General features: G+C 44.7%; 2 protein-coding genes across 2 annotated transcripts; both read left to right on the forward strand.

The window, feature by feature from the left end:
- Positions 1-1,096: 1,096 nt before the first annotated feature.
- LOC142767186 (uncharacterized) lies at positions 1,097-12,419 on the forward strand. The gene is made up of 7 exons (XM_075868410.1): positions 1,097-1,120; positions 2,048-2,281; positions 2,365-2,414; positions 2,481-2,582; positions 8,500-8,572; positions 11,130-12,030; positions 12,380-12,419. Exons 1-6 carry the CDS (start codon positions 1,097-1,099, stop codon positions 11,133-11,135), a joined length of 489 nt encoding a protein of 162 aa, XP_075724525.1. The 3' UTR covers positions 11,136-12,030; positions 12,380-12,419.
- Positions 11,176-23,681, forward strand: LOC142767187 (uncharacterized). Its single transcript, XM_075868411.1, has 12 exons — positions 11,176-11,262; positions 12,479-12,534; positions 12,595-12,672; positions 13,139-13,239; positions 14,168-14,268; positions 14,359-14,467; positions 15,082-15,210; positions 15,946-16,079; positions 16,775-16,932; positions 18,951-19,108; positions 19,848-19,970; positions 21,171-23,681. The coding sequence occupies exons 1-6, from the start codon at positions 11,176-11,178 to the stop codon at positions 14,383-14,385; spliced, it is 450 nt and encodes a 149-aa protein (XP_075724526.1). The 3' UTR covers positions 14,386-14,467; positions 15,082-15,210; positions 15,946-16,079; positions 16,775-16,932; positions 18,951-19,108; positions 19,848-19,970; positions 21,171-23,681.
- Positions 23,682-27,020: the final 3,339 nt, after the last annotated feature.

Below are 27,020 nucleotides of genomic sequence, written 5' to 3' on the forward strand. Positions count from 1 at the left end.
AACTATGAGTAATACCACGACATGTGCGCTCAAGCAGCGTAATTTGGGTTTCAAGTCGTCGTACTGAATACCACATATCAAACCATTTCATCGGACACGTCATATATTAGTCTAGTCGTTAACGCGCTGGACTGCTGAATCGACGGTCGCGGGACCTAATCTCAGCCACAGAGGCCGTCTTTTCGATGGAGGTGGAAATGCCAGAGGCTCGCGAACCTACAGATAGGTGCACGTTATAAAGAACCTCGGTGGTCGGAAACAAAACTTACCCACACCAAGCGCCCATTTGTAGCGAAAGCGACGCTATACACTCAAACACGTGCTCTGGAAGTGCGAGGCGACGTCTGCTGAGCGAGCATTAACACCAATGCAGTCCGGGGCCAGACGAGTGGCTTTGATTCGCAGTCGGCAACGGGTCGACCAACTCCGGACAGGTCAGCAAGCCCACAACGCGGCGGGCGTGCTTGGCCTCCTGCTCCCAGCAGGGGAGCCCATGCAAGATCGTCCTTTCTGCAGGGACTCAATAAAGTTTTTTTTTTTTTCAATTCAATTTTATCCCATCAGACATGGCGCCATTGTTGATCGAGCCGTACATCCAGTGTCCACTCATGCCGTAATTGAACCTTCCAGACGTTTTTTCTTTATTTACCTATCTTGAAATTAAGCATTAGGAATGCCATGAACGTTTACCCGGGTCGTCTTGCCACGGCCTTTTTGTATGCAGCAGTCGTGGCCAAGTAACTGAATTACACCAACTTAAAACAGATGTTTCAAGAGACATGTACAAATCGTGCAAGTTGTTAATTATCCCTCCCATCCCCCTGTTTTTCTTTTCTTTTTATCCTCCCTGGGTGAATTATCTTTCTGGGAGCCTTGAGGCACGCTTTAAAATAGTATACATATCACTGGTTTTACGAGCCAAAGCCACTTTATTATTACCATTGGAGGACTACGGTAATTAGACTATTATTGGTGCTTAACTCGCAGTAGAATCGCACAGTACACGGGCCTCCAGCACTACGGCTCCATCTGAACGCGATTTCCGCTGTCGGGATTAAACCCGTTACCTTCGGGATATCAACAGAGCACCGTAGACATGTTCCACAATGGCAAATTTGAGGTACGGCTAAAAAAAAAACGAGACATGTTTTTTTCATTGCAATGGATTCAAGAAGAGGACGGCGTGACAATTAAAGCAACGACTGCAAATATAAGTAGTTTCATTATTTGTTGATGTTCATCGCATAATCGCAACTCATGCCGGTAAATAGGATTGCAGTTCAAGAGCGCAAGGTGTTTACGCGAAAAGACGACCGCATGGAAGCGATCCGAGACCGCTTCGGCTAAGCAGTTTAGGCACCTAGAACATTCCGAGCCCGACTATCACGTGCCATCCTCCTGTTTTATTTGTGCTCATCTTTTCTTCTATTTCTTTTTGCCGTGGTACGGAGAGCGCAGAAGCCGATAAGACGGCGACGAACCATATCAATCGTGACGTAATGGCACGATCTCAGCTCTGGCTGCAACAACGCGTGCGCGAATACCGAAACATCGCCTTCAAATAGTTGGATGCGGGCGGCCCATTTCCGTTGTTCACTCGCTGCCCGTCATGCTACGCATTTTGCAGACGGCAGTTCTTCGGCGCCGTGGAATGGCGTTTGTCACGATGTTCAGGCGCGGGGCGCGCGGTAGTAGCAGTACGTACGAGTCGCGTATCACCTTTTTGTTTCGCGTTTATGGACTTCACCTGGACGTACGAAACTGCGCAAAAGAAACCACGTCGTCTGGAATGCCTCGAGGACCACTGCGAGCTTCGTCTTCGGCATCGAATTGGTGAGTTTCATAATGTGACAAGCCGGTGAGGGGTGGTAGCGTGTTCACCGAACATCACTCGCTAATAGCTTAGCTCAAGGGGCATTTAAGGCTAGGTTGCGTGTAACTTTAGCGGGCGGGTTCCTTGAACACGTCGCTACTTCATGGTCAATATTCCCGGGGACACAGGCGGGTAGGCTCAGCTCGCGCTTAGTTAGGCAGGTAAGACAGGTAGCTCTTTGTGTCCTCGGGATTATTGCACGTGACGAACTGGTCGGCCCGTGAAGCCAGCGCTGCCATTATTTCATGCCAGTGTTTTCTGGTACGTAAACACGTGGTTGTCGCGGGCCGTGACACGTGGCCGACCGGTTCGGCTTGCCGGCTTGTTGAAGACCGTCGTGCAAATGTGAAGCGGTTCAAGCACTTCGTCTGCACGTCGCGTCGGGAGCCTGCTGCGGGCGGAGCGCAGGTCGGTTAACTCTATAACCGTTCACTCGTGTTTTGAGTGTTGCTTCTGCCGTGTTAACCCTTGGCTTGTTTTTTCTTTTTTAGCATTTCCTTGGCTCGTCGACCGGCCGTGGCTTCGCGCTCAAGCGTTACTCGTGAGTCTGCGTTTATTTCCCCGTGAATTCTCATTGTCTAACAGGTTTTGCTTTCGTTCGTTCCAGGAGCGCTAAACTACGTACTCGCGCGCCCCGTGCCACTCCGTCGCATCTTCCGCAATATCGCCGACGGAGTCTTTGGCGGACGTGCTACCGGCACTGCATAGAGTAAGCATGGCTTTACTATTCCCACGAGTAGAACAGTGCATAAATATTAAACGCGAAGGGGCCCCCTGATTTCAAGCTTTGTCAATCTGAACCAGAAGCCCGCACTAACCCTGAAGGGTTAGTGCGGGCTTCTGTAGTGAAGTGGCGTCTCGCTCGTTGCTTTGACATAGTTATAGCACTTGGACTCTGCCGCGGCTACTGTTGCCGTGGCTCTGTTACGCGCGTTTCGTTGTGTTTCAGCCTTTGGGTGCCACGTGGTGCTTTGCAATTTAAATGCTTACAGCAGCTAGTAAGCGCCTTAAACCGGCACGGGCGCGATGGTAGGGAAGATATGTTAATTTGCTTATTTTGTGTGCTGGTCTGTTACTGTACTTCACAGTTGCGTTTACTCACAGGTGCGCTGCAGAGGTAACCAATGCTACCCGTGGCATTAGTCGGTTGTGCTTAGGTGGTATACGTACGCTTTGGTGGTATTCGTACATTGAGCAGGCTTAATTGTCTCAATTATGTTAGATTGAGTTTCTTGCTACAACGTTGTTCACGTATATGCTAATTAAAGTAATACGTTCGAAGCTGGGTGTGAAATGTTGCTTCTTCCTTTAAATTTGTGCCAGATGTGTGTTGTGTGCTGTAATCGTGGGTTTTCACTATATGGGTCGTGTTTAACATAGAAAAACACGCCTTTTATCCCCTTGTTTCGTTCACGAGACTTGTTTTAGTTCACAAGAGTGGAAGCTTGGGCTAGTTGGTGCGTATTCATATTTGCAAGGTGTTTCAGCGCGCGAACAAAGGAAAAAAGGACAGGGTAGACAGAAAGAGCGCTGACTTCCAACTAACTTTATTTCGCAGAGTGGAAAGAATTTATACGTCTAAAAAGGAAGATTACAGAGCATAAATGTAAAAAACAAGCCCAATCTACACACCAGTAACAGCACGCGTGACAGGTCCTCTAATGCCTCAAAGCCCAGCCAGGTAATCGCGTTCAGCCTGGGATAAAGCAACCGATGAAGTGCTTACGCATTTATTTTCTAGCACGTGTATTCTTTCTGCTTCGATAATTTCTCGGGTAAGTTGCTCCCTGTGCCTTGCCAATATAGAGCACTGATCAAAGAGGGGGGTGCACCCACAATCTCGGCAATGAATGCCAAGATGCCCTTGTACCACATTGTGCACATTGTTTCTGTGTTCTCGCAGGCGGTCGTTTATGCACCTGCCGGTTTGGCCGACATAGACGCACCCACACGTCAGTGGAATTAAGTATACGACTCCCACTGCGCATGGGACGTAGCATGTCCTGTGCGCGACAGAGCACGCGGCAGAAGTTGCGCGAGGTGTATTTACACGTTTGCAAAGCTTCTGCAATTTTTCAGGTGCTGAAAAAACAAGAACGTTGGCGTCTCGAGCAATCTTTTTCAGCCTGTGTGAGATGTCGTGCACGTACGGTAGTACGACAGGCCGGCTCTTACTGACGCTGTTGCGCTTATCTGGTTTGTTGCCTCGCTTCACGACAGTGACCAGCTTTTCCGCCACTGAAACTAGAACGTGTGCGGGGTAACCGGCTTTGCTGAGGCGCTCCACTTGTAGAGCAAAGCTGCGGTGTACCATGTGGGGGCAAGACTTCTTTAAGGCGTTGGCAAGGCAGAGGTTAGCAATGCCCCGCTTGACCAATTTTGAGTGAGCTGAGCCGAAAGGCAGAAGTGGCTTGCCGCTTCTTGGTTCATACATCCAGCAAACATGTCTGGGTTCTAGCAAAAGCTTCAAATCTAGAAATTTCAGGTTGTTATCAGTGGGTGATTCATACGTTAAAACTACTGGTTTCAGGCACTCTCGGAAAACAGTCAACACGTCAGGGAAATGGTCTGAAAATTTTGACTGTCACATTTAAACAACACTAAATAATCATCAACAAAACGGCAGACTAAAAACCACAGAGTCATCAAGTTTGTTTGACAAGACACGATCCTGATGTGCTAGAAATATGTCACTGAGAATGGGTGCCAAGCATGAACCAATACATACTCCACTTTTTTGTAAGTAGTTTTTTTCATCCCAAGATACAAAAGTGGCCTTCAAGTAGAAGCTGAGTAACTCTAATAGGCTGCTATTATGAATTCCAGTGCGCGTTTGGAACGCTGATGATCCGAAGTTGTCTATGGATTCCTCTACACATTTTAGTAGTTGATCGTGCGGCAAAGAGTAATACAAGTCCTTAATATCCACAGACATTGCCTGGAGTCCTGTGTTAGTTCGCCTAATAATGTCAATAACAGCGTCAGAGTTTTTTACCAAAAAAGGGTCGTCTATTGTTAAGTTTTTTAGCTTTTCTTGCAAGAAAAGTGCTACCGACTTTTGCCAGGTCCCCCTTTCTGTTACAATGACCCGCAAAGGGCAGTCAATTTTGTGCGTTTTCGCAGAAAAAAACAAGTCAAGGCTAAGCTTTTTGCAGCTATCTATTGCCTTTGAAAGCTTCTGAAGCCCCAGATCCCCGGCAAGAGTTTTCGCACGCTTCTTAAGCTTATTTAGACAAATTTTATCACACTCGTTGAAAAGAGACTGCATTGCCTGTGTGGCCTTCACCTTAAACATTGAACGAGGAAGAACCGCAAAACCACCCTCCTTGTCAGCCTGCAGAAGTGACAAGGAATGTGCCTTTAGGTACGCGACAGTGCCTCCTGTATTAACAACTTTGTTCGAGGACTTGCATCTCGATAGCACCTGCACGCCTTGGGCAACACATCTATCACATTCAGAGTCAGGAGCACGACGAGCGACTTGCCTGACTAGAGTGAGGAGCTCGTGTGGTGTTCTTGAAGGTGCCACTGCGTACTTTGGTCCGAGGCATAGGGTGTGCTTAACGTTGTCGGGAAGAAAAGCATCCCCGAGAACATGCACAAGGTCCCTAGCAGCTGGAGACTTCCTTGGTGTGATGGCCCGCAGGTAACTGAGCGTCTGACGCCACATGAACTCGACGTTTCGGTCAACGAGGCTTGAGAGTTCACGACACTTCTTTTGTTTAACTGCTGTGCGTTCGTTCCCTAGGATTCGTAGTTGCAGGGCTTGACGGTACAGGCGTGCTTGCCGCAGCCATTCTGAGCGTAGAATCTTGGAAACTCGTAAACCATGGCCAATCGAGGGAGTGAGGCCACCAAACAACGCCTTGACTTCGGGAAGAAGTATCTTTAGCCGGATGCAGTACGCCAAAGAGCGTGCGCGGCAAGCTGCCACACTGATTAGACTGACGAGAAGAGAAGGGCTTGTAGAAGAGAAGAGGTTTTTTTCTGCGAAAACGCACAAAATTGACTGCCCTTTGCGGGTCATTGTAACAGAAAGGGGGACCTGGCAAAAGTCGGTAGCACTTTTCTTGCAAGAAAAGCTAAAAAACTTAACAATAGACGACCCTTTTTTGGTAAAAAACTCTGACGCTGTTATTGACATTATTAGGCGAACTATCACAGGACTCCAGGCAATGTCTGTGGATATTAAGGACTTGTATTACTCTTTGCCGCACGATCAACTACTAAAATGTGTAGAGGAATCCATAGACAACTTCGGATCATCAGCGTTCCAAACGCGCACTGGAATTCATAATAGCAGCCTATTAGAGTTACTCAGCTTCTACTTGAAGGCCACTTTTGTATCTTGGGATGAAAAAAAAAACTACTTACAAAAAAGTGGAGTATGTATTGGTTCATGCTTGGCACCCATTCTCAGTGACATATTTCTAGCACATCAGGATCGTGTCTTGTCAAACAAACTTGATGACTCTGTGGTTTTTAGTCTGCCGTTTTGTTGATGATTATTTAGTGTTGTTTAAATGTGACAGTCAAAATTTTCAGACCATTTCCCTGACGTGTTGACTGTTTTCCGAGAGTGCCTGAAACCAGTAGTTTTAACGTATGAATCACCCACTGATAACAACCTGAAATTTCTAGATTTGAAGCTTTTGCTAGAACCCAGACATGTTTGCTGGATGTATGAACCAAGAAGCGGCAAGCCACTTCTGCCTTTCGGCTCAGCTCACTCAAAATTGGTCAAGCGGGGCATTGCTAACCTCTGCCTTGCCAACGCCTTAAAGAAGTCTTGCCCCCACATGGTACACAGCAGCTTTGCTCTACAAGTGGAGCGCCTCAGCAAAGCCGGTTACCTCGCACACGTTCTAGTTTCAGTGGCGGAAAAGCTGGTCACTGTCGTGAAGCGAGGCAACAAACCAGATAAGCGCAACAGCGTCAGTAAGAGCCGGCCTGTCGTACTACCGTACGTGCACGACATCTCACACAGGCTGAAAAAGATTGCTCGAGACGCCAACGTTCTTGTTGTTTTTTCAGCACCTGAAAAATTGCAGAAGCTTTGCAAACGGGTAAATACACCTTGCGCAACTTCCGCCGCGTGCTCTGTCGCGCACAGGACATATGCTACGTCCCATGCGCAGTGGGAGTCGTATACTTAATTCCACTGACGTGTGGGTGCGTCTATGTCGGCCAAACCGGCAGGTGCATAAACGACCGCCTGCGAGAACACAGAAACAATGTGCACAATGTGGTACAAGGGCATCTTGGCATTCATTGCCGAGATTGTGGGTGCACCCCCCTCTTTGATCAGTGCTCTATATTGGCAAGGCACAGGGAGCAACTTACCCGAGAAATTATCGAAGCAGAAAGAATACACGTGCTAGGAAATAAATGCGTAAGCACTTCATCGGTTGCTTTATCCCAGGCTGAACGCGATTACCTGGCTGGGCTTTGAGGCATTAAAGGACCTGTCGCACGTGCTGTTACTGGTGTGTAGATTGGGCTTGTTTTTTACATTTATGCTCTGTAATCTTCCTTTTTAGACGTATAAATTCTTGCCACTCTGCGAAATAAAGTTAGTTGGAAGTCAGCGCTCTTTCTGTCTACCCTGTCCTTTTTTCCTTTGTTCGCGCGCTGAAACACCTTGCAAATTGTTTTAGTTGTCTGGATGAATTATGGAAACGCCGAAAATTATTCGTCAGCTGCCAGCTTGTGAAACAGATCACGCGCTTCTTTATGCCAGCCGACAAAACAGTTTTGCTGTTGTAGCCACCAGTGATGCTAACGCTCCCATGATTAAGTGCATGTGTATATACACCCTGTCATGCGAATGAGCGAGTTGCCTCCGCTGTAGCGCAGTGAACATTGGATGCATTAAAAGAGGGTCACGGGTACGGCCCGTGCTAGTGGTAAAATATCGTTCCGTCCACTTTCTCGAGATTTACGTCGTCATTGCTACAAATAACATCCCTATACTTTCCTTGGCGTTTTTGGCGGTTATGTTCCTCTCGAAAGTCCTTAAATTTCCCCTTTCATTCAATGCAACACCAATTTTCGGAGGCGGTTTTAATACTTTCACACCTTTCATGTAAGAATTGCGATCAAGTCTTCAAATGTTGAATTTGCCCAACAATTTCTAAGGCATTCGTTGTTAAATTTCAAAAGAAAAAATGAATGTCCAAAGATCTGTAGTGATTCAGATTACTGCATGTTTAAATATTTTGTTGCTCAGCAATCGGTCATATTTTCTTTTCATATTAATGATAAAATCAAGATACATGTGCTATTTTTTTTTTGTTGTAAAAAGTGAACAGTCATTGAACGTCATGCCCTCATTGAATCGGTTGGCTGCAGTCTTGTTCAGCGAATAAGGGAAGCCAGTGATGCAAAAATTTTTTTATTGGTAGCTTCGAAATTGGCATTGTTTTGGCTTCTAGGGTGTATGTATTGGTATGCCTAGTATTTTTGCATTGCTAGTACGTACCAACTAGCTCGGCTCGCCAAATTTTGTCTTGCTGTTCCTTGTCCACTACACCCATGAACCAGCAGAGCGCAACATGCGTCCGAATGTGTACATTGGCCCATGACTCCATTGAATTGGGTAACTGAGTTCATTTCTTTCTTCCTAGGAGCAGTGTCTTCATACATCCACACCTTGGGTCGGAAGATCGCCTGGTGGCCGTCCTCATGGCACTTCCTCAAGTAAGCACTTTCTCGTGTCTTAAGAAGCTATATTTACCAAAATAATTTTGCTGCTCGTCGATTTCATTGCCGCAATCCTTCTCTAAAAAAGCTACCATTGGCATGTCGGGTTGTTATACCCAAAAGCTACCATACTGACATGGCAGCTGGGACGTTGAGCAGATGTGAGCTAAGCTGCAACTGATATGGTTCATTGCCAGCAATGGTACATGCATATATTTTATGGGAGAAGCACCGAGAACATTAAGAAAATGTAGCTCTTTGATAACATTGAGGAACTGCTAAGCAAGATGAGTGTACATAACTGGGCTGTTTAGTATATTATAGGAAAATGCGTTATTGAGCGAGTGAAACATAGATCGACTGGCTGGGCACAGCCTATTATCTGTAGTTCTCAGTCTTGTCCTAGTGCAGCTTCTCCTGACATCGATGCATGCAGGCTTTCAGTCTACTTAGTCGCACACAAGTTTTGCGTTCGTGCCTCCTCCTAGTGGGAAGCTAGCAAACAAATACTACAGTTGCTTAGCAGGGAGACTTCCTAGGTGCTATAGAGTATGACTCGTAGTTCCTGCTTAAAGCGTTGGCGTGCCTAGTGTCACCGGCAACAGAACACGGTGAATACAAAACCTGACTGGAGAAATATGATGAAATGGCAAGAATAGCAAGTGCTGCACAAGACTACAATGGGCAATATTTTAACTCTGGCCTTGAAGTGTTCACCCTGTCGAGGCCAAGGCTCATTGCCACCCTTATTGAAAGGACTCCTGAAGCCGAACGAAATGTACGGCTTCACTGAAATAATGCATTAGGAAACATCATTCCCAATTTTAAATTCCCAAGTTGTTGTTGTCCAGTGTTGTGTAGATGGCTTTTGATGCAGGCAGCTTGCTTTTAAATTTTTTTTTCTTAGACAGCAGTAGGTTTTGTAAATACGAGACATTTCGTATCAAGTTTACTTGTGGAATGCTCATAAGCTTGTGTTGTCCTGTGCAGCAACCAGGGTTCAGATTTCCAACGATTCACCCCTACGTGTGCTAGCAGACTTGTTTCGTGCTTCCATATTTAACTTCGTCGCTCCACTTGTCCATTGAACTGATTCTGTTCTAATAGCATGCCCTGTGCAGTTCCATTTCTTCCAACAGTTTTCAAATCAACCTATCCTTCGTTTTTTCATAAGCTTCCGCATAACTGGCTGACATCCTTACACTGCTTTATATAATACTAGTGATTTAAGGTGTTCCTTTAACCAATGATTCTGCTTACAATGCCGTGGTTTATTAGTGCCACTTTGCCATGGGCAAACAGTTGTAACATGTATTGGCCTCGGCTGTGCATTTTTGGTTGAGCTGTGTGTTTAACATGGTACTTAACTGATAGTTTGTATACTAGAGTCAAAAGACGATGCCACATGTTCACTTTTCTCTATGTGCCTTTGGCATTACTATACCAGGGTTTCCCTCTGCTTCTGACAGTAATTTTTACATGACTAGTTCTAGCAAAGGCATAGCATTGATACACTAGCTGAAGTTATGTGCTTGCGACCAGTGTTTTTTGACTTAGCATCGTTTTAATATTTCTTGATCTTGCTTGAGTAGTCGTTATTTACATGTTGCCAACTACAGCGAGAGCTTGTAGTTTTACCCTTCACATAATAATTTGTATTTAAAACATCATTCTTTTACATAGACACCACTAATGTCTAGATGGTACAATATTCCCTGAACTGTTTTAAATCCCCCCCTTTTTTTTTTCGTCTTAACAAGGTTAGCTGCTACTCTGAATTAAGCAAATCATTGCACGAATGTCTTCAGTTACTTGCAGCTCGCACGGCAACCATGACAAGGTAGTAATCTTGCTGCAAACACTTGGATTATTGCTCTGATATATAGCTCACATTCCAATTGTATCAACTGTTTCACCTCTGTTTAGATGCTTTTGAAAGAGCAAAGACAAAGGGAAAAGCACACTGCACTCTTGGCGCAGTGTTGTTTACTTCTTTCCTTAAGCGCGTGAATCTCGACAGACCGAACCTGCAGTTTTGCTATAACACTTCATGTAGATGGCACATGCTAACCAAATGGGCTTTCAAGTACCCTTACGTAATTGGTTCACTAATTTTGAGGACCATACACACAAAGTAGTGCATTCATTAATTTCCAACTCATTTCTACTCTTGTAGAACACTTTATTAAGAGTCGGTAGTGATGATTGCTAGTTGGCAATTTCATTGCCCATACTATTACGCTTTCAAATAAACACTCGAGTTGTCAAGAATTCACTGCTAAAAATGGTGAGCCTGCAATCGCTAATGCAGAAGTGGGCAAAGCAAGATGAATCGCATTTGTCCTCTGATCTGTATTCGTACACCCACTCTCACAATTAGCCTGTAAGTAAATATCTGCTGCCTGTGTTGACTTGTGCAGTGGCAAAACATTTTTTTTTTACTTCGAATTTTTTTTCTAGCACAGAAAGTGAAGCTACCATTACGGCAATTTGTAAACATATGACGTGTCCTTTTTAAAACATTATTGGTAACCAGTGTTTATTGTCCTTGCAGCTCTAAACTCCTCCCGCTTCCGGAACTGGCAACTGCAAATGAGCCCATGATCAAGGAGTTCGATCGCCAGCAACTTCAGGGGGACCACTGCAAGCATCATTGCAGCGAGCTTCAACATCGGCATCATTGTCAGGTGAACCCACTAACAAGGTTTAAGAGTCTGTCTTCTCCCATGACGGAGGCTCCAGGTTCAGCGACCGTTGGGCAGATGGGAACATAGCTAGCTGTTAGGGAGCTTCTGTCGTGGGGGTAAGACCCTTTCAGGTTGCTGTTGCACTGCCGGCCATCAATCCGTGCCAGTTCATTCCCTGGTGCGAAGTGCAATTTTTGCGAATGCACTGTGGCGCCCGCAACTATCGTCTCGGCCTGTTGAATTTCCGTCGGCGTCAACTCCATTTGGCACACCATGGCCGTGCCTCGAATAATTCAGGTCTGGTTTCTATTCTTATTTCACTTTCATAGACTTGTGTGCTTGTCTGTTATATGTATCTAGTGTGTCAATCTGTTCATGCTAAATATAGTTCAATATTGCAATCTAGTTATCAAAATCTTTCAGTACACGTTAAAGAACATGAGGTGGTCGGAATTTCCAGTGCCCTTCACTGGTATTCTCACGGTTACTATATTTTCTGTTGTGAATGCCTAAGAACTGTCAAATTCTTTGTTGCTTACAACTTGAAAAAGGCTAGAGTCCTTCTTCGAGCTTTGCTCGCTTTGTCTCGTGCCTCCCATCGACTCTTGCATTGATGGGAAAAATGGTAATATGATTGCTTTAAACCAGTGGGTGTCCTTCAAATTTGTGTGCCAATGCACTGTCAATTCTTACTCGTTCATTTTCTCACGTAGGTGCATGACGGTCTCTGCTTGAGACCTGGTCACGATCTCTGGGGCACTGTTAAAGGTGGGTCCCTATCATGCTTTACAGAGTCCATTTTGTTTTCTTTATAGCTACCTAGTTAGTTCTTTTCTACAAATGGCACTACTCGCACCTCTCTAACTAACCTGGGTATGACAAAATATCGGTTATAACAGTCACTAAAAAAGTTTTATATATGTATGTACTGCTAAAGTTTTTATAAATTTTCGGATATAACGAACTTCTATTGCGCAAGATGCAACTCTGTTATGAGGTCTGAGTGTATACGGCTGGGCATGCGCAGCTCCTTTTGTCTGTCCTGTCTTTGCAGCAACATATTCGGTGCTGTCTGTGTGGGCTTTGGTTTTTTTAACGGCTGTCCCATTTGTTTCAGGTCGCATGATTGGGTGTTCTTCATCTTCTCATTTGCTTGAGTGAATGAGGCGTATGAAGGACACTGCATCTTGCACAACGGCCATGCACAATGGTGTAGGTGTCCTGCCCCATTGTGCATGGAGTCTTGGCCGATGCTGCCCTACACCAGCTCGTGTAAGTCTGAAAACAATGGTCTTAAGAACTGTCGGGAGTAATGAGATTCTTGTGTTGCAGCTCACCAACTTTCATCCCTGGTGAAAGTTGGTTCGGCGTTCTTCCTGGTTCAAGCTTGCCTACCGTGCGGCGCCTCTCGTAAGTATAAGTTGTACGCGAGGTGCAACACATATACTGCAATTTTCGGTATTTCAGCAGCTAAAGTATTGCACTCCATTGTACTTCTAAGCTTAAGGCCGTGACTGTCGCATTGATTTAGATTAACTGTAGCAACACCAGGGTATCGAACTTGCCATTTAAAAAGTACCTTTTTTTTTTTCGTACGACTGTTATGAGTGTGCTGGTTGCTAAGCACATGAATGTGCTGTCTAAACATAACTGTGCACTCTGGAAATGAAGAATACCAGCATTGCTTGCTTAACCCCCAATTTTCAAATAGATGCTGTAGGTACATTTCGGTGTGCAATAATAGATCTCCAGGTGTTTAACAGTATTTAATCTGCAGTTCTGTTCCATATACGGTGTGCTTTATAATTGTATCATGATTGTGGCATTCAAGACTCCAGACTTGAAATAATGTAACCAATGATGCGTGTCATTGCAGCTCTGGGACCTGTTGGCTTGGCCAGAGCCAAGAAATTCCAAGTGGGGACCATGGACGTGGATCGAGCTGCTTCTTTGGAGATTCTTACGAGCACCAAATTGGTAAGTTGTGGCGAGAGTAAATATGTTGAAGATGGTGGTGTGCTTTTTTACTGCTATTGCCACTCCAGTGTTCTTCTGCCATTGAATTCTAAATTTGTGAAGGGCACTGATAGGCAAATCTTAACGTACTTGTTGCCGCTGTGGGTCCTCTCCATAATATTAAAGAACTGGCTGGGAAGGTGGCACTCATAGCTTCGAGTTGCAGGCGCGTAGCCAGAAATTTTGAGGGGAGGGGGACCACCTCCTCGAATTGCGGATTTTGCGCTCTCTATGCTATGGCGTAAAATTTCGAGGGGACACGAGCTCGTTGTGCCACCCTCTGGCTACCCCCCTGTTAAGTAAGCAGTAAGAGTCGTAAGTCATAAGTAGTGCCTGTACTGAAAGCACAAGTAACACAACATGCCCAAACAAGTTTCATCCTTGGCAGGTCACAAACGGGGTGTTTGCATAGCTGATGCCGAACTGTAAAGGCCAACATGGGTGGGTATTGCTCCACCACCCCTCATTCAGTCGGTAGTACTTTTCTGGTGCCCGTCTTTACAAGTGTCTACACAGTTCTGCTGTGGCCAGCCACCATGCATCTTGACTCGTAGCGGTTTCGGAGATCTTTAGCAAACTCGAGGCATGTCTCGGCCAACACAAGGCAGGTTCTAGCAGTTGTCTCTTTGCGATTTTGTCGACAGGAGGGCCCACTTTCTATGCTGATGTACTCCCAGCCACAGTTTCGTGCACTTGTTGTACGAAATGTGGTTTTTAATGAAGCACGAATGTGTTCAGAGTCCAGAGTTAACTGCTTAATTATGGTTACATTGACTTATCTCCATAGATTTGCATTGTCAGTTCGTAGTGTTTATTCATGCCACCATGAAAGCAGGTGTTTTTCATATTCACTCTCGGGTCTACTTTTCTGTTTGTTACTGCATTGCAGATCCTGCCCTTCCATGGTCGTGTTCCATATCTAGTCGCGCAGCTGCCCTCCAGTTTGGGTCTTCAGTGATCCTGATCACATCTGGGCCCTGCAGTAGATTGGTATGTGTTGTGCATAGACCATGTTCTTCTGGTTTTCTTTCACGAGTTGCCTTTCAGTCTCTGGTAGCCTCATTGGTACGATCAATGCAGGATGGCTGCCATGTCGTTCCGGCATAGGTCCATCCAAGCCCTGGAGGTGTTCAAGTGCTAGCTGTCGAGAAAGTTCGTGTGCTATCGGGACAAGAGCTAACATCTTCAGGCAAGACATCTGGCTTTCATTACTTCCTTGGTAACCTCTTGCAAATGTAAACTGCACTTGTCTTAATAAAAGCACTATCATTAGCGGTGAGCCGACACAGGTGGCTACATGGCAATCTTGAAACCAGATACATAGAGATTCATAGTGGCAAGGGTGCTGGAAAGGGTGCTGCAGCTTGGCTAAATGGCGCCACACCCACCTAAACAAAAACTCAACTGATTGCATATCGTGGGTATACTGCAGAGTATAAGAAAAGTATGCCTAACGAAACATGGCAGTGTTCCGTCAATAGCTTTGTGCAACATGGCACAAAGCCATGGTGTGTAAAAGAAAGTTGATACAGCGATATAGACTTCACAAAGCAACACCTTGCTGTGCACGAGTTCTAGGATAGGGGGTACAATATCGCTCTTCTTGCATTTCTCTCGTGAAGAGACTTGTGTTTGGAGTTACAATTAAAGAATCTCCCTGTTCAGCTTATATTTTGCTGTGCTATCAGTGTTGCTTAGAATTTCCAGGCTATTTGCTATTCGCTCGTGTGTTCAGTATCGCAGTACAATGAGCATATTGGGGAATACCAAGGATCTATATTGAGGACTCGTATGTCATCGCAGGTCCTGAAGCGGCGCACCAAACTGCTGTCTGCATTTGCACCAAAAGTACAGACTCCTGAAAACCATCATAGCACCCCCCCCCCTGGTCTTCAAGTTATCCTGGTTGACGTCCTCGCAACAGTGCCTCGTGTGAGTGCTTTAGCAGATTGTAATGTTAGGTAGGCGGTGCATCACTGAATAAGATTTGCAGTAAAAATAAAGAACAAGTAAAGATACTGCTAGATAGGACCCTGGAATCTTGTCTTGTATTCTCTCATTCCTCTATCTTGGTTCGCACCATAAACCTTTTGCTAAAGGGGCCACAACACTGCAGCTTCAGCTTTGTTTGCAGTCTCTGTTCTGTGGAGCATGTCTCGTAAGCCATGGCAAATGGTGGTTTCTGGGAGCTGTAAATGTTTGTCCAGCAATTAGAATCTTTCAATGCAAGATCACCCCCTTTCGCAACAAATCTTCATAATATGCAAGCACAATAGAATCTATGCCTATCTGCTGATGAAAACCAGAAATTGGAGAGTGTCGTGGCCCTTTCAGACAATCGGAAATACACTCTAGAACTTTTTACAACCTCGGACTTCGCTCACATATGCGGCTGTGCTGATCATGCTGGCTTTTCATAGCACTTGCACCCAGTGGCCTTGTAATGGCACTGTGCTGATCAACATTGGAACAAAAACCAGTGGCTGTATTTAGCTACGACTAAAAATGCAGACACTTGGGGCAACTGTAAATTTTAGTGCACATTAGGAACTCCACTCGGTCAAATAAAGAGCCCAAACTCTAGCATGCACGTCATCTTGCCATAGTTCTGGAAAACAATCTTCAATGTTATTATTTCTACTTGGTAACTAAGACATGTCTATGCAGATCTTCCAAGCAATGACGGCACCTGGATCGTGAACTGCGAACCACTGACAAGGAGGTGGAGTCGGTGATTCGTCGAGGGCCTCTAAAACAGCCATTGTTACGAGCTTCGTTAGTGGCACGAACCTGACAGCTAGGCAAGTTTATTATATGCTATAGGGTTTTTGCATGCTCAGTTATATCGCCATTTGTCGTACTTTTCTAGTGCTGGCAAACCTTTAGGTTTGCATGGTAATTTAACACGTTGTCCACTGCTTGCAGCCTTTTTGTTCGAAAAGCTTCCACTTGCGCTACTTGCGTACGAAGTTCACCACATTCTCTCTGCGAGTCTAGTCATTGACTGTGTAATAATGTCTGAAATTTACACAGCTTGGAGTAAAGGTTCTGGAGATAGAAACTGAAGCAAGTGGGAGTGTTCAAAGAAGTTGGTGTGTTTCGCATTTATTGCACTTAAATGCTGTTGTTGTACATACCGTGAATCTTGCAGCGAGTGCTCGATTCAGGAAATCGCTCAAATTATATGAAATGGTTTGCTGCTGGCAGCAAACATTTCCAAGGTAAAAAAAAAACAACATAAAATTCTACCGAAATACCCATGCCAGACATCTTGTTCAATGCTGTACTACCTTAATCAAAAGGTTTGTATGTAGGAAAATATTCAGTGCAGAAAATGCTTAATTTACGATTGGCTCGGTTTGTGGTATTAACCCTTGGGTCACAAATTTCGCACAAGTGAGCGCGCTGTCGCAGAGGGTTAGTACATTGTGCACATCGGTAGAACGGGTGCACGTTGCCTTGCCTTGATGGATATGTGGCTGGCTCTTCCTTGCAGCTCTGCATCTGGTGCACGTAATGGACGATCCCACAGGTTTATCGTGCCAGCCCTTTCTCCACGGGAGATTGTCGCTCAGCTGATGACGTTTGCTCAGCCTGCTGGAGCCCACTGCGTTGTCTTGATCAACGTTTGCTCGACGATCCGGAGCAACTTGGGTGAGTGAATCTACATTCAATGGAGATGCTAGGAAATAAGACGAAGCACAGGCTCACAACTCTGCTTATAAGGCCAATGCAGGAGCACACATGCAAGATCATAAACAGTCACAAACGGTACAACTAAACTACGCTTGTGCAAATATTCGAATGCTTCAAATCTTCGAATGAATTGAGTATTCAAATTGGTCTCAATGTGAACCTAAATTCAAAATTTTGAAGTATGCGCATTGAACGAATAAGTTTGCACTAGTTCGTATGCAACCACCTTGAAAGATGGTTCCACTGCAAAGTAAGAAAGCCGCGAGAGCACCCATCTAGGCCAAATCTGTGAGGCCGCTGTGAATTGAAAGTTGAGGCTACAAAGAACGAACAAGTCAAACATAATATCGTAGCATGGGACCTGCAATTCACAAATTCTGAAAGTTGCTAGAAATCGCTCTTTTCTGGGCAAATGTCAGAAGCTCAAATCGCTCATAACGGCCGATTTTATCGGTCATTGGCTAATTTAGGCATGTCACATTCGTTAGTGGGGCCAGCCATGGAAGGCTGACGCTTGTCCACACATATACGTTCGCAATTGCACTGCAACGACACACAAGTCCTCAAGGTCTCGAAATGTATGCGACTTTCTTTCTCCCATGCCGTCTCTCCCTGCTAAGCTTCCAGCACTTATGTCGCGACAAGAAAAGAGAATGCGCTTGCAGCGTGTGACATAACTTTGCCACTCGGCTCATACTAGACGGATTCCAAAAATGTTTGTGGTGGTGAATTCGTGAGGCAATAGGCTTTTGCAAGAAGCTAGAAATGGATTCACTAAAGTGTTGGAGGGACCCTTTAAAGTAAATTTCTCTTTAATCAATTTATGAAGCTTAAAAGCTGGTATGTGCTCGAAGTATAACCAATTTTTAAATGTGATATGACTTGCATCATGTGGAAAGCCTAATCGTGCTACAACTCGGTTGTTTCGACCTCCTTTGATTGAAAAAAAAAAAAAAACGTTTGCATAGAGGTCCTATTTCAATTAAAAAAAAATTTGAAAGGTTAGTTAGGCCGTAAATATATGCACTTTTTATTTGTGTCGTATATACTATTTGAGTCGGATTCAACATTACATACAACAGAAATCCCGATTCATTTCGAATTCCTTCGAGCTTAAAATTCACTATTTGCACAAGCCTTCAAAAAAGTGGTCAGAGGAATAGAATCTAATGTATGCTGCAGGAACTGCAAAACAACCTATTACCCAATTTCTTGTTTAGTTAAGCAAGGCATTGAATAAATTAAGTTGTAAGTAAAGATGAACATAGATGAGCGACAAATTGTGCATCTGTTTGACATCATACATACCAATAAGCTGACTCGAGTCGGTCAGTCAAAAATGGGGCTTGTGAATTCAAAGCACTCATTATAGGGCTACACATGTGACAATGCAAGTCCAGTGCCGAGTTCGTGCCATTTTGCTGCGCTTTCGGTGTAAGCACTTGCTTAAGAATTAGACATGTGCTATTTTTAAAACTTTCTTGGTTTCTTTTTAGAACATTGAATAGGAGCACTGTTTGACTTTGAATAGAAATTAACCTGTAAAAGTTTTAAAACGGACTGCCTATACTTGAGCATATCAGCCCAGATTGTAAACCTTAAGATTATAAACTACTGATGACAGCGTAATCTGTCCATTTGGCCTTGAAGTGGGGCTTTGCAGCAGTGCAGGTTTTCTGTGAACAGGTGTACTAACAATAAAGAAGCCCTCTTCTTGAGTGAAATGGCCTTCATGCGGGTTACATCCAGCTTGTCTATTGAAGCTTTTTGAATCCTTTCGAATGCTGTAATATGTGTACGAGTATTCAAAGCCCTACTATATCCGCACGTGCCTAAAAATCGCCTGTACGGGCCATATTCTTCATGGCATGATGCAGTGATCTAGCAGTTGTGTACACCAGTCGTGTACTACTGTCTTGGAGCCCATCCCATGGCACTTTACATCAATCTGTCATAAATGTCTCCTTACCTTTCAGCTTTTCAGTCCTTGCACCAGACACATGCAAGTCCGTATGTCATTCAACCCTTCCTGCAAGATGTCCTCGGTCGAGCGTTCCTCAGCAGGCAGGCTTTCACCTTCCTAATGCACCCTTTGTGGCTCTTCAAGCAAAGGTTCATCGGAACAGTGACTTGTGTAAGCATCTGCACTACACTGAGTACTTAAGCCATAGGAGCACTTCACACTTCTTAGTGGACAACATTTCGACTTCAGCTGTGCCTGATTAAAAAAATTGTTTGTTATGTCCATTAATTTGTTAGATATATTAACACTCTATCTATTGCAAGACTATTCTTCATTTACTTCGTTATAACCGATTTTTTGTTATATTGATATTTTCTATATTGAGTTTAAGATTCTTTAGTCTACAATACGAATCTGATTTTATACCATGTTGTCATCACTTGATTTTGTAAACACTGCCTCTAACAGCTGGGTTCGTAATTGCGTGACTGTTATCTCGAGCAGTGTGCATACTGAAACTAGTAGTTGCATTTCTCATTGAAATGATGAAAAAGCTTAACATTTGTTTCACCAAGTCGGTTAGTTGCACCACTGGTGACCCTGTTATTTTTAATCTACCAGAGGAGGTATTCAAGATGGCACCCTTCCGCTGTAGACTGTCTTGACTTCATCAATTTAACACCACTGTTAAGATTGTCACTGCCTTTCACTCGTGTTTTCAGTTCGTTGTTCGAGAACCGCAAGCTTCATTGGTTGCAGTGTGTGACAGACAGCACTTGCAGATGGTGTCACTATGTCAAGTTCTCATGTCCTAAACTTCGTTTTAAAGCTAGCTATCGGCAAAACTAGTGCATTGTAAAACAAGTACACCAGGTCTCTCAATGATTAACAAGATACTTTTTCTTTCTAGCTTGGCAGCTTCTGCATCCGGCACATTGCATACATCATCCAGCCTTTGCTTCGTGAGCTGCGTGGTTAAACATCCTTCACAGGAGTGTCGAATCTCTCTGCTTGGCAGTGTGGGGTGACAAAGGTAAGAACTTTTTTTTTTTTTTGCTGGTGCCTGCTTTTGCAGGTTCTGTTTGCATAGCGCTAAGCATCGGCAAGCCTTCATGTAACGAAATATTTTACAGCTTCATGGAACTATAACCTCCTGGAATTTGTTCTTGCCAGGTATTAAGAGCTGCAGAAGCTTTGTAATAAGTGTGAACCAACTCTTCCGCACTACAATGCCTGGAGTCTGCAACTTCTGTGTGGAAGCCGTATTAATAAGTTTTCGAAATGTCATGTCGGCAGTAAGATTTTCATATGTTCGTATGTGGGAAAGCAAGCACAGGTGTGCGGTGTACCTGCTTGTTGTGCCCATAATGAAATGTCTTATGTCCATAGATTTTAAATGTGCGTTGCAATTCCTGGTGTTCTTGCACAGGGATACATCACTGCTCACACTTTCCACACAGCAATGGCTCCCTGAAAGTTGGGTGCCATGGCTTATCGGAGGCGGACTGCCCATAATATGGGTGGTAAACCCATAACAGCTAGATTATCATTTTTCTCTTGAGGTTCCAGTCATCTTAATCTCATCATCCCTAATGAAATCCTGATGCAGTCCTTGTGTAAACCACTTTTCCTGTTCACGCACCTCAAGAGAAGCCTGGAAGGTCGGTTTTGATGGTGCTCCCACTATTCAGGAGTAATGATTGAACCATCACCATAGGCGCATCTCTGTCCATCTAGTTGGGTATCTCTGCACATGTGTCCCTGGAAATGTTTGCCGGCACCACTTGTAGGTGGTGCAAGGTGGCGAGCGTGAAACTCTTTCCACCAAAACGTGAAACGCGGCCTTTGAATGAGACTGCTGCTGGATGATAAACCATTGCATGCCAGCCTAATGTATACTCTACTATATGAGGCCCTCGAAATGAAAAATTTCGGCAGCTTCTCCTAAGAACCAGATCTAGCATCCAGGCCAATAGAAGCATGGGGCACATTTTTGTCTTTACCTCACGATTACTACACAATAGTTAAATTAAAACGAAATAAACTACTTGAACTTGACACTATTCAAATCGATTGCCTTGAGAGCATCTCGTCCTATGCTGTACCTTCTGTAGGCCATTCTTGTGCAATGCAGAACTTGGGCAATCTCGAAATTCCCATAGTGAACTTGCGTGGCTGTTTGCGCCTTGTGTGTTTGCACTACACACAATCGCGACTTCTTGTTGATTTTCAGCTCTTCGACCTTCAATATCATCGATGAATGCTGCATCCGAACCCGCATAGCCTTCCACTTCGTGCCTGTGCCTCTTGGGTGGGCATGACTGTCCCTGTCCTGCGGCCAGGCCGTACTTCTGTCAATGAGGTTTCACCTGCTGGTTCCTGCCTCTTGCTTGCCTTACTGTGAATGAATCGCGCATGAAAGGCCATCACTGTGGCCTACCATTCTGTCCTCAATCGCCCTGCACGAGGACTCTTTGGTGGTGCTTCTAGGTGTCGCTGCACTGTGATCGCGAGTGTGAAAAGTTCACGACAAACTGCATCTTTCATTGGCCCCAGAAGACATGCCAGCACTTGCTGGATTCATCCTGGACTACCACCTGCCCATGGAATGCTGGGCAGCACCTTCACGTCGGTGATAAATTGCCTATTCATGTACACAGCTGTTTGAAGGGTGGTCCCAAGACGTGGGGGAACTATAGCACCCGGAAATGGTACGCTGTTTAGATGCCATTAGGTGAATCGTGTTTTTGGTGACTGTCAAATATACTGGACCCATATAATTGATTAAATAAAGCAAGTGTAACATATAGTGTTACTATTTCCACTAGTTCTCTTATTTCATTATTATAAAACTGCAGCCAGATTCATTGACCAATCTGGATGTCAAGCATTGCTAACAAACATGCATTCACATTGCTAAATGTAGTGGCATATTGATGCTCCTTTGCTTTAAACTGCATGGACAACTGGGATACTTGCAACAGATCTATCAACCTGCAATGCAGAGAGGCTTCTTTTATCAGTGTGTGCATCTTTTTGTAATTGTTTGTTGGTGAAATGGGAGTGTCCAAAGGAGTACCAAGGCAAGTTGTGAATGGCCATTTTGGGAGACAAACAAGCTGCCGAGTGTGCCCGCACAATAGCCTCAAAATTTAACTAGTTTGGCAATGCTTCAGCTTATTTCTCTATCGTTAAGTGCGGGGTGTCGAGTCTCCGCTTCTGGAGAATCTGTTTACTTCAAGCGTCCTGGTTGTCTGATGTTGTCAGCATTGGTATTTAGTTCAATACTAACAATTGGCCATTCACTTGCTTACGTTCCATGTCTTCATCAAAATACAAGTTATGTTTTCATTCCGTTTTTGATAATAGTATATGCTTTCCAACTCGACATTCAACTTTTAATGATTTGGCTTCACTTCACCTTGTCTGTGAGCATCATTATGCCGAAAAAACAAAAATGTGACTGCAGGGATTGCGGCCGACCCCTGCATCGCTCTCCAAACAAAAACTTGCGGTTTAATGGGAGTGTATCTGGCACGTAATGCTTGCTTTCTTTTCTTCGTTAGTGCAGTGTTCTATATACCGATATTCTGGCCCCTGCATTAGTGTTCCAAAAAAATCGGTGTGGCCGCACAGCTGTACTTCTTGAGTGAATACTTTTTGTTTCACGGTGAAGTTGTAAAATGTTATTAGTTAATTGGGTAATTGCAAATGCATTCCATTTAGCGTTGTGCCCTTTGAATGTTCTTAAATTTGGTTTTTGCTTGCCAGGTTGCTTTCCTCTATAAGGGTGCACCGTTTTTTGTAATGAAGACAAATGTACTGAATGTATCCTTTTCTTCAATTTATGTTAAGCACAATCATTGGGCAACCTTTTCAAGTCTGGAAAGACCCACCCCGATTACTATAGTCGCCAAGGTGACCCGTGTCCATCCTGAACACTTGAAACTGCACGTTAAAGAACCCCAGGGGGTCAAAATTTCCGGAGCCCTCCACTACCGCGTCTCTCATAATCAAATGGTGGTTTTGGGACGTTAAACTCCACAAATCAATCAATCAATGAACATTTAAACTTAAATGTGGTGGCTGAAGCCCCACCCATGCACTCGGCAATGTTTTCAAAAAGTGAGGTCACTGGACGTTAGGCTTTTGTTTGTCTGGAGTGCATGCCCATTGGTGCAGGCTTGAGTCTGCATGCTACTAAACTGACAGCTACAACTTTAGAAGGCCGCAGCATTTCCTCTTTAAAGGCAAAGCCTTCATTAGGGCCACGTCATTCAGGGAAATTAAGATTTGAAATATTGAGGGTTGTGTGGAATTGCTAGGTTGTTTGCTGCTCTGCTGCAGGTCGTTTTTTACTTGGTTAATGCGGAGCAGCACCAGTAGAAGTTTTGGGCGTCCGCAATATTTGTATTTCTTTCTTTGTTTGACAAACTCCTATTGTAACTACAAGGTTTGTTCGATTGAGAGTATGTATTGGTATGCAGTACATAATTGTTCATTATAATCGTATTGCTACTACATGTTGCCTATGGCCAGTCTGCCTATGGCCAGTCAAGTGCGAATTGCTGTGTAGCTACAGTATTTGTCTACAAACTGTAACTGAAGCTTCACAAACTGAATTCTGTGTTGAATGGCTTGTGCTGTGTTAACGATTTGCCGTTTTCATTCCGAAAAATGAATTTTGGTTGCTGCACTGCAATTTGATTGAAATAAAACATACATTGTGTGTTGTGTCAACTTTCTCAATTGTTCTCTTGTGTTCAACTGGTTTAGCACTTCTCTGCACAATTGCAGTACCAGTAAAGGTGGTAAACAGTTGCCCTTTATAAGAGGCTTGTTAATTTGTCTGTTAGAAACTACGTGCCAAAGTGAAATTGCACATTCCAGAGATGTTAATCCAAACGAGAATATGGTGTCTCCGCGAGACGAACATTCAACATTGCGTGGGATTAGTGGACTTGTGGACAAGCAGTCTTCTCGAATCCCCTTGCCATGAACACATGTTTTTTCCCAGCAATGCTTGGTGTTGAATAATTGATCTTTTCATAAAACAAGATACTCGTCTGACCACAGTTTTGCTCGTTCTATGCACTCCTTTGTGTGGACGTGTCGATTTCTCTACCTATTCGAAGTTCCGACTATACATCTTCAAATACTGATGTTCAGTGGGAAAGTCTACGACTGAAGATTGAGATGCGACCGTTTTACTTTGGATTGACAGCAGAGCATTGCATTGACAGCAGTAAGTACATTTTACAAAGGTAAGTCCGGCCTCTCATAGTTAATGGCGAGAGCAACTGCATGCGTAGTATTACTGTCTGCCCCCTCTCCAACACCTGACCCCTAAAGAGCAATTATTCAAAACTTATCAGATAAGTTAATTCGATATCGGATAATTTAATCAATATCGGTATATCAGAAAAAAGTTAATATCAAAAAAGGTAAAATACCTAGTTGTTACGCAGAAGCCTTGTGTTCTATTCTTACTCGAACCGAATATTTATATATTTCCCTACTTCTCGCATAACGACGCCACCCACACCAGAATTTCTTCGAAAAGAGCTCCTCGTTGTTTCATATATATTTCTTTATAACGATAATTGTTGTACCTAACTGTGGGACGGGCGGACTGGCATGCAGCTTTTACGCTGATACAGCCTAGAAAATGCTATCTCTTGTTTTTGTTTCGCTAATACAGCGTAGCTACGGGGCTCAGATACATTCCCCCTCTGGCAAGTGTAAAATGCTTGCCTTCGGAACGAAGAGCACAGGTTCGACTCCAAACACCACCAAGAATTTTTTTTACAAGCATCCGTTCTACGCGACACACACACGAAGGGATAAGCACAGCTTTGTCATTGATTCAGAACAGAACCATTTGCATATAATTTAAAAGTCATCCCCTTATAACTTGTTAGCATCCCCAATACAGCACATTGTTCAGGCATACTCACTCCTGCAGGCGCTGATATTTCTCCGGTAGACAGAATGCTCCGCTTCGGAGCGGCGTAAGTTTGAAATTGAAGGCGCCATGGTGAATATTTAGTGCATTTTAGGAGGCAATGTTGTCCTCTGCTGTCGCCATCGCTTGGCTTATTGCTCCGCATGTAGCATACTGAGTGCACTCTCGCACCAAGGAGACGTCTTAATTCCTCTTGTTCGTCGAGCACCGTGGTGATAATAAATGAGCGCGCACTTGTAGCGATGGGCCTGCTGCGAGTTCTTTCCGAGCCCAATGTGGCGGTGAACTAACCGCATCAGGGGAACAGACGCACAAAATCATTTGAAACATTTGAGGCTCTTATCACCCCCGACAAGGCTCAACTTTTGTCTGACGTCACACCGTGCATTGATGCGCCATCTATGCGCACTTTCCGAGTTATAAGTTCCCCTGGTACGTTGGCCTCACCGCACGAATGGCCAAAAACGGTTGAAAAAGTTTAGCCCCTTATCACCCCCGATAAGGCTCAACATTTGTCTGACGTCACACCTTGCAGCGATGGGCCATCCGTGTGCACTTTCCGAGTTAAAAGTTCCCCTGGTACGTTGGCCTCACCGCACGAATGGCCAAAAACGGTCGAAAAAGTTTAGCCCCTTATCACCCCCGATAAGGCTCAACTTTTGTCTGACGTCACACCTTGCAGCGATGGGCCATCCGTGTGCACTTTCCGAGTTAAAAGTTCCCCTGGTACGTTGGCTTCACCGCACAAGCTAAAAAAATAGTCGAAAAAGTTTAACCCCTTATCAACCCCGATAAGGCTCAACTTTTGTCTGACGTCACACCGTGCATTGATGCGCCATCTATGCGCACTTTCCGAGTTAGAAGTTCCCCTGGTACGTTGGCCTCACCGCACGAATGGCCAAAAACGGTTGAAAAAGTTTAGCCCCTTATCACCCCCGATAAGGCTCAACATTTGTCTGACGTCACACCTTGCAGCGATGGGCCATCCGTGTGCACTTTCCGAGTTAAAAGTTCCCCTGGTACGTTGGCCTCACCGCACGAATGGCCAAAAACGGTCGAAAAAGTTTAGCCCCTTATCACCCCCGATAAGGCTCAACTTTTGTCTGACGTCACACCGTGCATTAATGCGCCATCTATGCGCACTTTCCGAGTTAGAAGTTCCCCTGGTGCGTTGGCCTCACCGCACGAATGGCCAAAAAACGGTCGAAAAAGTTTAGCCCCTTATCACCCCCGATAAGGCTCAACATTTGTCTGACGTCACACCTTGCAGCGATGGGCCATCCGTGTGCACTTTCCGAGTTAAAAGTTCCCCTGGTACGTTGGCCTCACCACACGAATGGCCAAAAACGGTCGAAAAAGTTTAGCCCCTTATCACCCCCGATAAGGCTCAACTTTTTTCTGACGTCACACCATCAGCGACGGGCGCGCTATAAGTTAATTCCGAGTTGAAAGTTCCCCTGGTACGTTGGCCTCACCGCACGAATGGCCAAAAACGGTCGAAAAAGTTTAGCCCACTATCAGCCCGATAAGGCTAAACTTTTTCTGACGTCACACCTTGCAGCGATGGGTATGCTACGCGTTCTTTCCGAGCTAAATGTTGGTCAGATGCGTCGGGGTCACCGCAATATATGACCAAAAGCAGTCGAAAAGGTAGAGGCCCCTACTGGGCCGTAATTATATAGGGGTGGAGGGGGGGTGCAGAAGGGCGGCTTTGCTAAGATGTTTTGACCCCCCCTCTCCCCAAACTATTCGTGGTTTAACCTTTCACGAGATGGTAAAGTATTTGCACACCTTCACAGGGTCCACAGAAAAGTTAGCCACCATAAGGTTCTTTAGAGCCTCCTTTACTACGAAATTGCAGAAAAGGGCTCGACCAGTTGACCACCACAGAACACCGATTGATAACATAATAAATGATGCAAATTTTATTTCAGCAACTTGAAGCAACCACAATTTATTTTTGGAACAAACAATGCAAACGATGGCAACATATAATCGTGATATCTTGGTGTTACAGCTCTTCAGTGTCATCGATGAACGACATCCAAACCCGCATGGTCTTCCAGCTCAGGCCTGTGCCTTTCGGGTGGGCAAAACAATCTCTATCCTGCTGTCAGG

Source organism: Rhipicephalus microplus, chromosome 7, assembly GCF_043290135.1.
Source record: "Rhipicephalus microplus isolate Deutch F79 chromosome 7, USDA_Rmic, whole genome shotgun sequence".
NCBI classification, from domain to species: domain Eukaryota; kingdom Metazoa; phylum Arthropoda; class Arachnida; order Ixodida; family Ixodidae; genus Rhipicephalus; species Rhipicephalus microplus.